This window comes from Sus scrofa, chromosome 14 (genome assembly GCF_000003025.6).
Source record: "Sus scrofa isolate TJ Tabasco breed Duroc chromosome 14, Sscrofa11.1, whole genome shotgun sequence".
Classification (NCBI taxonomy): Eukaryota; Metazoa; Chordata; class Mammalia; order Artiodactyla; family Suidae; genus Sus; species Sus scrofa.
In genome coordinates, this window is record NC_010456.5 from 54,961,614 (window position 1) to 54,975,819 (window position 14,206).

General features: G+C 43.5%; 1 protein-coding gene across 3 annotated transcripts in view; it reads right to left on the bottom strand.

The window, feature by feature from the left end:
- The window catches only part of EDARADD (EDAR associated death domain), a 68,051-nt gene that overhangs the window by 37,458 nt on the left and 16,387 nt on the right, over positions 1 to 14,206 (bottom strand). For all 3 annotated transcript variants that reach the window (XM_021072013.1, XM_021072012.1, NM_001243663.1), the window contains 2 exon segments: positions 12,166 to 12,205; positions 5,904 to 5,962 (listed from right to left, as the gene is read on the bottom strand). In XM_021072013.1, coding sequence (XP_020927672.1) covers positions 5,904 to 5,962; positions 12,166 to 12,205 — 99 coding nt within the window.

Genomic DNA, 14,206 nt, shown 5'->3' on the forward strand with positions numbered 1-14,206 from the left:
CATATGGAGGGTCCCAGCCTAGGGGTCAAATGAGAGCTGCAGCTGCCATCCTACAACACCACAGCCACAGCAACTTGGGATCTGAGCCACGTCTGTGACCTATACCACAGCTCATGGCAATGCTGGATTCCCAACCCTCTGAGCAGGGCCAGGGATCGAACCTGTGTCTTCATGGATACTAGTCAGTGTCACTCCCACTGAGCCACACGGGAACTGCTCTTTTTCATATTTTCAAGCATTGTTAGAGGTTGAATGGTGTTCCTCAAAGACAGACATTGGAGTCCAAACCTCGTACCTCAGAGTGAGACTGTATTTGCAGATAGGCTCTTTACAGAGGTAAACAAGTTAAATGAAGCCATGAGAGCCTAAACCAATTAGACGGGCATCCTGACCAAAAGGGGGAAATCTGGGCAGAGAGAGGCATGCAGAGAGGGAAGAGGATGTGAAGAGACACAGGGGGAAGACAGCCGTCCACAAGCCAAGGAGGGGGGCCTGGCATAGACTTTCCCTCCCACCCTTGGAAGGAAGCAACCCTGCCCACACCTTGACCTGACCTCCTCCCTCTGTGTGCAGCTTCTTACAGCAGCCCTAGCTGTGAACACGAGTGCCTGTGGCCTGCACTCCCCTCTCTTCGTTCTTCCTCCCACCACCTTCACCCAGGCCCACGGGATGACCTCTGTGGGTGATAACATAGCCGCCTGGGGTCTCCCAGCCTCAGTCTTCCCATCCCCTGGACAAGCCACTATGAGGAAAACTTTCCTAAAACTCTGTTTTTAGCCCATTTCACAGGAAGGCCCCTCCAGGAACTTCCCAGGGCCTCGGATATCAGGCCCATGCTTCATCCTGGCCCTCAAGACTCCCTCTAGAGCAGTGCCTCCCTCGGTGGCATTTAGAGAAGACACGGGCGGGGGTGGGGGGGGGACAGGTGTGTTGGGGTGGGAGAAAGAGGCCTCTCTCTCTTCAAATAGGCTTGTTTGCCTGTTGAATGAGCTCTGTCCATGCCTTTTCTCTCCCTCTCCCTCTATGTTTATGTACTGAGACAATCTGAGAACCTGAGGGAGCTTCTTAGCTTAAACATTCCAATGCAGCTCTCCTTGCTAGAGATCCCACAATGCCAGATTTCACCAGAAGCTCTAAGCGTTCATCATTGTTGTCCCAGCATCCAAGAGACTAGTGGTGACACCTTCTTGGCCTCAAATATTTGATGGATGGATGGATGGATCATCATCTATATTCTTGCAATCTATTTCCAGTGCATCAAACGCTCTCACACCACCTCCTCATTATGCCCTCCCTGCTGTACGAACAGAACAAACTCTTTGGTCATCTAATACCTTTACTGGATTTCTTCCTTCCCTCCCCCATCTAAGTGCCATCATTCAAGGCTCCACTCCAGTTTGATATCAACTAACCCCACTTCTTGTCTTTACATCCAAAACGAAATTTCTGTCTTCACCCATCCATCCCTTCCTTTAGTCCTGCCTCTGAAAAAGAGCTGAGGTTCTTACTTGTAAAATCCCAATTCTTCTATCGGTGCCTTTGGTAAACTTGATTTATCTACACAGGTGTGCCTATCATCTGCCAGATTACAAACTCCTTGAGGAAAGTCAACGTGCCCCGTGCCCCGTGTCCTCCACAAAACCTTGCTGAGTATGTTATCAATGAATAGTTGCTAAGAAAATGAATCCTCTCCACCTTCCACAGGGAAAGCAAATCCCATTAATTTTTCCACTTCTTGCTCTTCTGCCTTTAAATTTTTAATCTCTCTACTCCCAGTGACACCTTATCCTTTAGAATCTGTTGTTTCCCACCCTTAAAATTTAAAAAAAAAGGCTTTCCTGTATTTTCCAATGCTTTCAAACAAAAGTTTATTATTTTTTCCTTGCTACCTTCATGAATATCACAGAACTACATAAACTTTCTTATCACCTACTCACTCCTTAAGCCTTTGCAATTATGCATTTGTCCCTATGATCAATGTCCTTCCCGAAAGGCCCGGTAAAGGACAAATCGAGTGGTGTCTTTGTAAGGCCTCTCCCTTGACCAAAGGATGATGTCAACAGCCCTTTCCTTGGCACCTGAAGCAATGCCCACCCCTGGCCTTTCTCTCTCTTTTTTCTGCCTATATTTATTAAGACTTACTATGTGCTTGATATTGTGGACACACTTCCGACCAAAAAGACACAGTAGTCCCTGCCCCGTGGGGCATGGTCTAATCGCTGGGAGAGACAAGGAACCCATCAGCAAACATCCAACTGTAAACTGTGAGCCCTCGAAGGGGAAGTACAGATGCCTCAACCACAGGCAGCTTTCTTCTGGAGCCGCCCTTCTGCCTGCCCTCGAGCTCCTCTTCTTCCTCTGGCCTCCAGACCGAAGCGTCCCCTCCATCCTGGGCTCTCCTCTGAGTTTGGACAAAGACTTTCTCCTTGATAGTCCTATCTTCCCCTGGGGCTTCGGCCATACCCTCCCAACGAGGGAATCCTGAACCAGTCCCCGGGGTGACACTGGCTGCTGTACTTCTCACATACCCCAAACTCCACAAACCCTCAGCGCCCTTTTCTGCCACCCACAGAGAAATGAATCTCCACCCCAGCAAGACACAAATCTTATCTTTCTCCTGAACTCCCCATTGGTTTTGTTAGTAGCAACTGTCTCCTGGTCACAGGCTTAAAACCTGGTCTCATCTTCTCCTCAGTCTCACATGGTCCCAGATATGGTCACGGAGCCATCACTTCAACGTGCCAATACGTTCCAGCCACCTTTCTCTGGCATTCAAAGCCCTGGATCCAACTCATCTTCCAGTCTCACCACCTCCCGATACTTCAGCTCCAGGCAAAGTATTTGCCACTCTCTCTCCTCAGAGACTTTGCTCACAGCATCCCTTTCACCAGGGGTGTTCTCACCTGCCCTCACACACAGCCTGGAACCTACTTTAGCAGTAAACCTCAGAGGAGACATCACACAGCCATTCAGACGGATACTGAGGCCATGTAGCAAACTGGATGAAATGTCTGTGAGATGATATTATACAACAAAAGCAAGATATAAAATTATCTGCAAACAGTTTTTGTAATTATTTATATAAAAATGTTTAAGGGAATACATCAAAATGACAAAAATAGTCCTATTAGAGTGGTGGAATTGTAGATGAGTTTTTTCATTTTTCTAGATTCTAAATTTTATTTAGTGTGGTTTTAAAAAATATATGTACATTTCAGAATAGTTTTAGATTTACAGAAAACCTGAGAAAATAGTACATTCCTGTATACCCTACACTGTTTCTCTTATTATTAATATCATACATTAGTATACTAATAGTACCATATCATGCCAATAATTTAATGTGGTTTTTAAAACTAAAAAAAAAAAAACCAAATAAACAGTGTAAATAAAGGAAGATGTCATTTTCCCCCAAAAAACCTCTTACTCCAACTTAGCATCCTAATATTTACTATTTTTCATATTCTCTCAGTCTCCTCTTGGCATGGATTCTTGACTAAAAACTGGAAAAATTTTTGCATTACTATTATTTGCCATATATTTGTGGATGTAGTTAGAGTAGTTAAAATGTTATTGTTTGATTGAAAGGTTCTGGGAAATGTCTTCTCTAACCAAGAGGTATGCAAAACATTTTCAGCGGATGAACCATATCCATATCTAGAATTTAACGTTGTGTACACTGCTTCTCCAATAAGTCTGGAAGCTCTGCCTGGGGTCTGGTCCCTCACCACCCCCCCAGATCTACCCACCCATGTATTGTATTTCATGTCCAAGGACACCCGGTCTCAGAGCATCTGCTCAATAAGTACGTTTGTATGTTTGTAACAAACTATAGAGGCAGGACAGTTCCAGTAGATGGAGTATTGACTCTAAATTACTAAAAGTAAAGGGTTCTTTAGGAAATTTTGAGATGTCAGACTTTTTTTTTTTTTTTTTTTTTTCTTTCAGCACCCAAAACATATGGAATTCTCGGGCTAGGGATTGAATCCAAGCCTCAGCTGCGGCAATGCCAGATCTTTAACCCACTGCACTGATCTGGGGATCAAACTCATGCCTCAGCAGTGACCCAAGCTGCTGCAGTCAGATTCTTAACCCACTGTGCCACAGTGGGAACTCCCAGACTTTCATTTTTGACACCGGGATACCGCACTGTTTTTCCTTGGCATTGTCTAAAAAAAGGCAGCTAAAATGAAATCTTAAGTAGAAGTGGATTTCAGTTTTTAAATTATAAAAATCACTGAAACAGCAAATGTTAAATACTGAAGAATGTACCTTCAGCTTGCCTTTAATGTCTGAACTATAGAAAATGAAGTGTGTGTGTTTTTTTTTTAAACGTTTCTTCCCTAGTGAGTTTTCTTTGTTCTAACTGCCAAGTTGGTTTCAAAGACTCTTTCTGGATATCTAGCAGTTAGAACAAATCCTATAGATTATGCAAAGAAATAACCAGCTGAAATAACTAGATACAGTGCTTTTTATAGGAATATAAGACACCCTGTTTGAAAACAGAAGAAATAAAAATCTCAAATAGGTTCCCCCTTTTTTTGGTTGATAAATCTTTTTTCATCTTGGAGGACAGTCTTTACTTGATAAAGGCAGAACTATAACACTAAAATTAGGAAAAATACAGAACGGTATCTTAACATATATTCCATACCTAATCTTTAATGATTTTGGAAAATCCCTAAAACTAAACAATGTAACATTCTTGTATCTTCAAAAGAGCCTGCACCATGTCACAAAAAAAAAAATGCGAGGGGCAAAACTGTATGAAACAAATTAAGGATGGCAGGAAAGGAAAAATTTATATTTTAGGTTCACTAAAATAGTTCAAATTCAGTCAGTGTCAAAGTCAATTATTAGACTGCAGTTCCGAGGAAAATGCTGAGTATCAGGATTAATAAATGAGAGTATGATATTCACAATGGGCAACTGCAGACCCCCAGGTCAAAGTTAAAAGGCGTACGTACCATTGGTGATTTTCAAAAGAACCATGTTTATGATTACAATTGCTTGTTTTATCAACTTCTTGTGTAACTTAGCTTTACTACAAAAGTGATTTGATTATCCAAGAATATCACTATTAATGATTTATTACTGACGGATGTTTTAAAAGCCCAAACTAAGCTTCAAATTTTGTCTTGCTAAAAATGAACTTGGCATTATGGAGAGAGCAGGACCCCAACCAGCCCATCTTGAGGCAAGACATCCTTTTTGAGACATTTAAATACAGCTTAGCAGACCTGAGGTATAGTGCAGTTTTGCTGATGAGACTGGAGTGAGTGAAAAGAGATGGGCTGGACAGGACAAGAAGTAACTGAAGTGAGCCAGGGAAGCTTCTGGAAGGATGTCCCTCAAAAGGTGAATAATGGAATGAAAAGCAATTCTCAGTCTCTTGGGACATTTTTGTCCTGTCTGAAGTTTAAAATAGCAAACACTCTTTTATAGTCAGAAAACAATAAACATACTTTGGAAAAGGACGACGAAAATTCTATGTTAATATTTGATATCTGATATCTGAACAAAGCAAAAGTTCTATAAAAATCACAAAGACTTTACTAAACTACCTGGTTTGTTGGGACTTAAAAAAAAAAAGTTACCATCCACAGGATGCCAACTACATGGGAAAAAAGCAACTCTCCTTGCTAACTCAGGTATACTCATGGTCTGTTTTTGGCAAATGGATAATTATTTATTTCAAAGAATGGACTAAAGCTACCACAGTTACTAAAAGTAACAGAAGTTGTATAGATATGCTACATTACTGGAATGCATCATTTCCAAACTATCTAAAAATCTTACCTTTTTTTTCTTTATTTTTACAGCTCTAAAAGATCATTGCTAAATAAATTCTAGCTGGGTTAGCATGTACCTAAGGGTAAAAACATATCTGAGCTGCTTCTTACCTGGTGCTGCATATCTGAATTGGTCGGGCAGTTCAAAGCAACCGGATCACACTCCTCAGCTAGGGGAAAAAATAAAAAGACACACAGTTTGATAAAGAAAGCACATACTCTGCAGTGTAAGGTCTAAACTTAAGACTTAATGGTGTGTGCTGCTTGGACATCTGGTAAACCAGGAGGGCCTTGAGTGGCCCCAGTCCACTCCTGTGGGTCAGACCCCCAGCTAGACCACGTTCCTTACCAAAGTGACCCTGAGCAGTGGGTTTCAGTTCTCACCAAACCAGTGAATTGTTCAGACAAGCCAATCACGTCCCTTAGGAACCTAGGAGCACCACACTCTCTTGCTAGGACAATGCTCGTCACCCACGGCCCCTGGTTGTTCACCCTGTTCCTGAGTGCAACCCCTGTGTGACCCAGAGTGGCCGGCCATGTCCTCCTCCCCCCAGGCTGAGTCTATGTGACTCCTTGGCTGCTGTCACTCTCAGCCCTCCAAGGTCAGCTGTTTCGTGTGGCCATTCCAATGACCCCAGGGCAGGAGCCCTCCCTCCCCAACAGGGTGAACAGGAGGCCATCCAAATGCACCCCCTCTGATGACAGTGCATCAGATTTCTTGGTGTTCACTATCTGACAACTGACTAAGCCTCGCAGAGAGCAAAGTGGGGTTATACTTGTCTAGATGGCTCACTCTCCTAAAAGTCAAACCAGAACTATTTCAGTCCTATTATTAAAGTGGCGATTGCCAGTGATCGTCAAAGAAATGTTTAACACCTTTCAGAATTAACTGTTAGGCACAGGGAACTACATTCAATATCCTGTGATAAACCACATGGAAAAGAATAGGAAAAAGTATATATATATATATATATATATATATATATATATATTTAACTGAGTCACTTTGCTGAACATCAGAAATGAACACAATATTGTAAATCAACTATACTTCAGTACAATAAAAAAAAACCCTCAACCCCCTCCCACCACCAAAAAAAAAAAAGATTAACTGTTAGGAAGGAATTCCATTCTTAGGTTGTCTTATATATGTGTTAATGTCACAGTTCCCTGACTTGTGATCAAGATTGTGCACATGTATTAAAAACTGATTTTGTTCCTCAGATTTTAACCTTTCATCATGGAATTCAATAGCACACGCTAACCTCGAAAGCTGACAGAAATAAGTATGTTATAAATGTTTAGTGGCATGTGAGTTTTTAGAGTTACAAAGCCTTAAATAGAGAATCATTTAACACAAGGTTCAAAAGTTAGGACTGAATGACAGCTTGATTCATCTATTTATTTTTACCTGCACTGACATTCACTGACCTATTATTATAGGCTGGGCTGATAGATTTGTTCACATAAGAGGCGATAATCATTGCCGCCTACACTATTCTGACTAGAGGAAAGGACAGTCTTCCCTAAAAGTATTGTCTGAGGAAATTTAAACTAAAAGCTCAGTCTTATACTGAGATCCTAGAGGATGTCTTTTTAAGCTGGAGCAGTAGAGATCTTACCCAGGTTGGGGTCCCCACGACGCAGTCCCAGCTCTCTGGCATCAGAATCACCTGGGGTGCCCGTTAACAATGCAGATCCCTGGGCTCCACTCCAGACCTCCTGACCTGGGACCCCAGATATCTGACACCTAATAGGAACCCTACAAAATCCGGGTACACAGCTTAAGGGTTGTTTCCTCACAGCAAAATGTAATGGACATGTGACTTCAGTCATACTTATTCTGCAATGGCTCGTGCCATCATTAACAAAGCATCTTTGTAAAAGTAGGGCTCTTTACTTCCCAACACAATGGTCGCTTGAATTTAAAAAGCAATTTTTGGAGTTCCTGTAGTGGCACAGTAGTTAATGAAACCAACTAGGAACCATGAGGTTGCTGGTTCTACCCCTGGCCTCGCTCAGTGGGTTAAGGATCCGGTGTTGCCATGAGCCTTGGTGTAGGTCGCAGACATGGCTTGGATCCCGTGTTGCTGTGGCTGTGGTGTAGGCTGGAGGCTACAGCTCCAATTAGACCCCTAGCCTAGGAACCTCCATATGCATTTGGTGTGGCCTTAAAAAAAAAAAAAAGGCAACTTTTCTTATGTGGTCTCCAAACACACCTGGGTCGCACCCCTCTCCCTCCCCTCTAACCTTCCACCATAGAAAATTTTGCAGACTAGTCACCTTTGTACTTGTGTCATCACTTGGGGGAGGGAGTTATTGGAAGTTTGCTATAACAGGAGGAGGCCAAGAGTCTCCGTCTAGGTTAGGTGGGAGGGAGTTAGCTTGTGGAATGAGTGGGACCAGGTCACATCAAATCAAATCATGAAGGTGGGAGAGGTTTCTCATTTCATGTTGGAACAAGGAAACCTACTGGCAAAATACCGTCAATCAATCTAACAGGTGAGATATCATAGAAAATATAACATATTGGCTTGCTAGTTTTCAGACAGACATTTTCACTCCAGAATTACTTTAGTGTTTTCCTTAGTACTTATTTTCTCCTAACTTTTTCACACGGCACTACTACGACTTCTACATTTAGTTAACAAATTCCAAATATGATCCACCCTCAAGGTCAAATTCCTCAAAATTATTAACAATAAAATCAGTCTACCTTTCTTCTCTTTAACTTTCCATTCACTCTACAATTTTTTGGAGCAATAAAAGGACAATGACACCAGAGAAAATGAAGATGATTAAATTTTGATTGACTGATGATGTACTTTGTACAATTTCCCCTCACTAGGAATAGTGGCTCAAAAATCAGAATTCTTTTTCCAAAGACACTTTCCTCTCAAAATGTGAGGAGTCATACTCCCTTCAGAAAATTCAAGCCAGTAGTTTCTAGGAGATAGAGGAATTCTGTGGCATAAAATAAACCCCAATCTTAAATTAGTCTTGAGTTTAATGCCTATAAACTCTCTCCTGACAGAAGCCTGACAGAACAAACCCCTGAAATCTCTAAAATGAGGGGAAGCAGAAGCTACACATTTGTTCCTGACAAAAAAATAGGTATTAATGACATGTTTTACCTCAAAAACACGCTGATCACTGAAATTACACAAGATGCCTATCGCTGATTTATGGTAAAACCGCATTATTCAGAACCACCCTCATTTGGACCGTGTTAAGGAACAGTGTTATACTGTCCATGCGTAAAGCGGGAATATCCTAGAATTATAATAAAGATTTGGTGAAACATGCTCATCTGCTTAAGAAAATACCTTTTTGAGGGCTTTTTAATCATATGGAAATGGTTCAATTACAAGTGACTTCTCTATTAAATACAGTATCCTCCCCCCCAGAATTCACTTAAGTGCCAGGTATAATCAGATTACATTTACTTTTCATCTATAAATTAGCCTCTTCCACTAATTCATATGGGCTTTATTTGCCTAAAAACAAATTCAAGGAGAAAATTACCATAGGCATTTAATGCTGATACTGGTATGCTTAAAAAAATACTGCAGACATTAAACTGCTCAATTCTTAAATGCAAATAGTGGAGCAGATTTTTAAACTTCTGGACATGGGTCATGACACATAAGATGATGTATTTCTTGGAGATAAGAAATTATGTGCTTAATGACACCCCCCACCCCCATGAATAAGGACAGAAGAAAGATCTGCAGTATGGTTACTTGTCATCGCCGTTTTTTGTGGGTTTTTTTGGTTTTTTTTTTTTTTTTTTGGTCTTTTTGTCTTTTGAGGGTCGCACCCACGGGATATGGAGGTTCCTAGGCTAGGGACCCAATTGGAGCTAGCTGCCGGCCTATGCCGCAGCCACAGCAATGCGGGAACTGAGCTGCATCTTCAACCTACACCACAGCTCACGGGAATGCCGGATCCTTAACCCTGAGCGGGGCCAGCGATCAAACCCGAAACCTCATGGTGCCTAGTTGGATTTGTTTCTGCTGTGCCACAATGGGAATTCCGTTTTTTGTTGTTTTTTTTTTTTTTTTTTTTTTTTTTTTTTTTTTTTTTTTTTTTTTGTTGTTGTTGTTGTTGTTGTTTTGTCTTTTTGGTCATCGCCATCTTAATTAAGGTTTTGTAAAACTCAAGCTCTAGGAGAAACCCAACAGGACAGTTACTGTATTATCAGGCTGCTAAGCAACAATCTTTTCTTTTTAAAACAGGAAATCACTTTCAAGGGTGATAAAAAAGATCTTCAGATAGATCAAAACAGGACAATGCATCCCCAGTTCAGTGGGGCTCAGCCTCTGCCTAAAACAGTTCCTCCTTTGCCACTCTGCTAGGAAAGCGTTCAACAGTCCTCCCACCTGATTGTTCAGGATTCTTTTGCCAGCTTTCCCTCCGCCCCTTCTGATGCTGGCGTGTGTCACCAGGCACCGTGCCAGACTCATTTCTTGGATTTTCACAATGCCCTGGGAGGCAGATGGGACATGAAACCCTGACACGGTCTCGCTGCGCTTGAGTCTCTCCTATTTGCCCCACTGGCCAGCATCCCATATTCTGGAAGCTTCTTAAGCAGGCTTTCATCTGGAGGTCTGTGACCCAACCACTCGGGTATGTACTAAAACATGGGTTTATGGACCTGACCCTAGACTCACTACATCCTAATTTCAGAGTAGCAGCGCCCAGAATCTGCACTGTAAACTAGTTCCCTAGATGACTCTTCACTGTACCGGGAAGGCCAAGGGGCACTGCCCAAGACTGACCCCCATTCGCCCTGGTGGCCTGGCTTGCACCTTTTACTTTCTCACTGAACTAGACAAACAGAGCTTAGGGAATTTGGGACACTGAGCAGTCATCCGTGGCGAGGGGAAGGGGGCGTGGGCTTGTGGGAAACTCCCCTAGAACAGCCAGGACTGGGGCTCAAAGCTGACCTTTAGCCCCTTTTCCCTACAGGAGGCAAAAGGAATGAAACTCTAATGATATCACTTCACGGAGCAGGAAAGCGAATAGGGAATGGGGGTGGAGACTTGGCAGGATCCCAGATGTAACTGCAGGCAGCCCTGGCAGGCAGTCCCCCTCCAAACCCTGCACTCCGGTGGCCGTGATACTGGGTACCACAGGGACTTCCAGGAAAACCTGCAGCTCTGTGCTGGGAAGTCCTCCCTCCAGGGAGCTGGGGCCCTGCCATCTCTGAAGCTGGTCAGATCCCACCCCACCCCTCCTCTCTGGGCTGTCAGCAGAGCACAAGGTAAATGCTCCAGCATAACAACCAGCAGCTTGGCCTCCCTCCTGGATACAGCCTTGCAGACTGTCTCACGGGAAAGTAGGAAAGGCTAGGGCCTTTAGGGTTTGCACCACGCCTGGTGCATTAGTCTATGGATCATAAAAGAAAGCTCTTTTGGCTTTGGGGCCTGACAAGCATCCCTGGCCTTCTGTCTGGGGTTTAAGTAGAACTGATTCCACACCCTCCACCTCCATCTTCCAAACTCAAGGCTTAGACCTGGCCAGCCCTCCATCCTCCTGAGAACAACGGATACAGGGATGGCCGCTGGACTAAACTGCTCCTACACAACTACCCCTCGAATTGTGCCACGGGTGCTGGGGGAAAGGTCTCTGTCTGCACTGTCCTGAGTGGCACCAGGTAAAGCTGGAGGTGTCAGAGCCCATCTTTCCCACTGTGCTGGGAAAGCCTGCCTGAGGACGGAGGCAACACAGAAGACAGAGCCATGAGAGAGAGCCTGGGCCTGAGACACCAGTCAATGCTTGGGTTCAGCAGTATCTACAGACTCCAAGCCAGTAAGTGTCACCCACCAGCCCCCACCTCTTAAACTAATTTCTGTTACAGTTCTGTCACTGGCAACCCACAATCCTGGCTTTCTTCATTTTACGCATATTAAAAAACACCATAGCAATTTGATATATTATTTGTTATAAAATAATTTCTGGATTTTATTTTTGTCTTTTTGGGGCCACACCCATGGCATATGGAGGTTCCCAGGCTAGGGGTCAAATCTGAGCTACAGCTGCTGGCCTACACTACAGACACAGCAATGCGAGATCTGAGGCCCATCTGTGACCTATATCACAGCTCATAGCAACACTGGATCCCTAACCTGCCGAGCAAGGCCAGGAATTGAACCTGCATCCTCATGGATACTAGTCAGGTTCGTTTCTGCTGAGCCATGACAGGAACTCCTAATTTCTGGATTTTAATAAGAAAATTCATACCAGAGATAATCATCAAGTCATGTCCTAAATTGTCAGTATGTTCCTGTTTTACAATTAAAAATAATGAAAAATTACTTTGCATGGTGCTTTGTTCAAGATAAAATAATCACAAGTTCAAGGTACATACCTTTAGGGAGTCCTGTATCTTGAATGGGATATTTGTCTGACTGTAAAAACCAACAAAAGAGGAGAGTTATTTTTAAACACCATAGCCAATTATAAGATCAAAATGAAAAGAAATCTTTGTCTGAGGAAAGTCATGATTTTAGTTCAAAACCTTGGATTTATCAATAGGCCTGACTCATTGCTTTATCTTATTCTCGATTTATAGAAATGAAATTAATGTTGATGAGAAGTTAATGCTGGCACAAGAAACAGAATAAGCCTTTAGTTCTGACCACCAAACCACACTTCCTCTTTTCTGCAGTGCTATTCTATCTATTGTCTGCATCTTAAAATTGAGGAACACTTGGGTGAGCGAATTAATGGGGAAAGGCCCATTTCTTCCATTTCTGTGACATTCACTTGGGTCAAGGAGCATGTGCTGTGGGCAGGACTCACTACTGGAGAGCCCTGTCCCGGGCTGCAGGAAGATCTACAAGGTAGGTCCCCTTATGCACAATTATGAACAGTTCCCCAACGCTTTAGTTGAGGGCAGTACTCTTATAGGGAATTCAAAATACCACATGCTCTTACAATCACCTATTTCTTTGTTGGTACCAACAAACAGGTAGGTATCTAAGGTTCTGAAAACTTCTACTCCAGATGATCCAATGTAGTCACTTTCTGCAGACTTCAAGGAGAGAAGACGGGAGGCACCCACTTCTCCACTTCCCCCGCCTGTCCCCCAACCCACCAGCCACCACATCTGGGCCTTTGGGTCCACGACTCTCCAGCCCAAACAAAGCTGCACCTCCCCACTCTCCTGCAGGTCTCAGTACCATCTTCCTTTAACAGAGGAGGAAGAAAAACAAATGTGGAACCAAGGATTCTTTTAAATGCCCTTTCTTGGAGGGTAGTGGTGAGCTAGGCAGCAAAGTTTCAGGAGCTCTTAAAGCCTCCAACCACTTTCTACCAAAGCAATCAATCACAGAGAATTTATTTATTTATATATTTTTAGGGCCACACCTGCAGCATATGGAAGTTCCTGGGTTAGGGGTCGAATCGGAGCTGCAGCTTCCAGCCTACATCACAGCCACAGCAACACAGGATCCTTAACCCACTGAGAGAGGCCATGGATCAAACTTAGATCCCCACTGAGCCACAACGTTAATGACCATAGAGAGTTTAAAAGTCACAGAAACAGATTCACAGACAAGGAGAACAGACTTGTGGTTGCCAAGGGGGAGGAGGTTGGGAGAGGGATGGAGTGGGAGGTTGGATTTAGCAGATGTAAGCTATTATATATGAAGTGGATAAACAACAAGGCCCTACTGTATAGCACACAGAACTATATTCAGTGTCCTATGATAAAAGCGCATAACTGAGTCACTCTGCTGTACAGCAGAAATTAACACATTGTAAATCAACTACACTTCAATTGAAAAAAAAAAAGTCAAATAGTTTTTCCCCAGACTAAATCCTTCTCCATACTCTGCTCCTCAGAACATGGAAAAAACACACCTGTACTACTCATCAGGCTCATTTCAAAGTCCTTGTCTATTTTCTCAGACAGACACTGAGTGTTTCAAGAGAAGGGATGATGATTTTGCATCCCCAGCTTCAGACTCTGTTTGTTAGTGCAATGAACAAGTGCAGGTTTCTTGGACAGACTGACAGCTGAGCTAGGCCTAGAGGATGCCTAGGGCTCTGGCAACAGAGGAAGGAGCATGGCAGTTGCACATGATGTGGAAGAGCAAGGCCAGGTGGCTGGAAGGGTGGCCAGCATGAAGCAGAGATGCATGTTGGAGGCAGAAGAGGACAACAGGGTTGGATACGAAATAATGGAGCCTGTTTCCACGGAAGACCCGGGAGGTGAGGCAGAGGAAATTAGGTGGGTGCCATTCTGGCATCTCGGGACAGTCATCACATGCTGCTGCCTGCTCTGTGCCCACCTCTGCAGACAGGAAGGTGGTCGGCACGGCCTTGCAGGAAGTCAGGCAAGCAAATCATAAAAAGCAGGGACTGGGCTGCAGAAACGGGAGAACCTGAAGGCCCCAGGGTAAGGC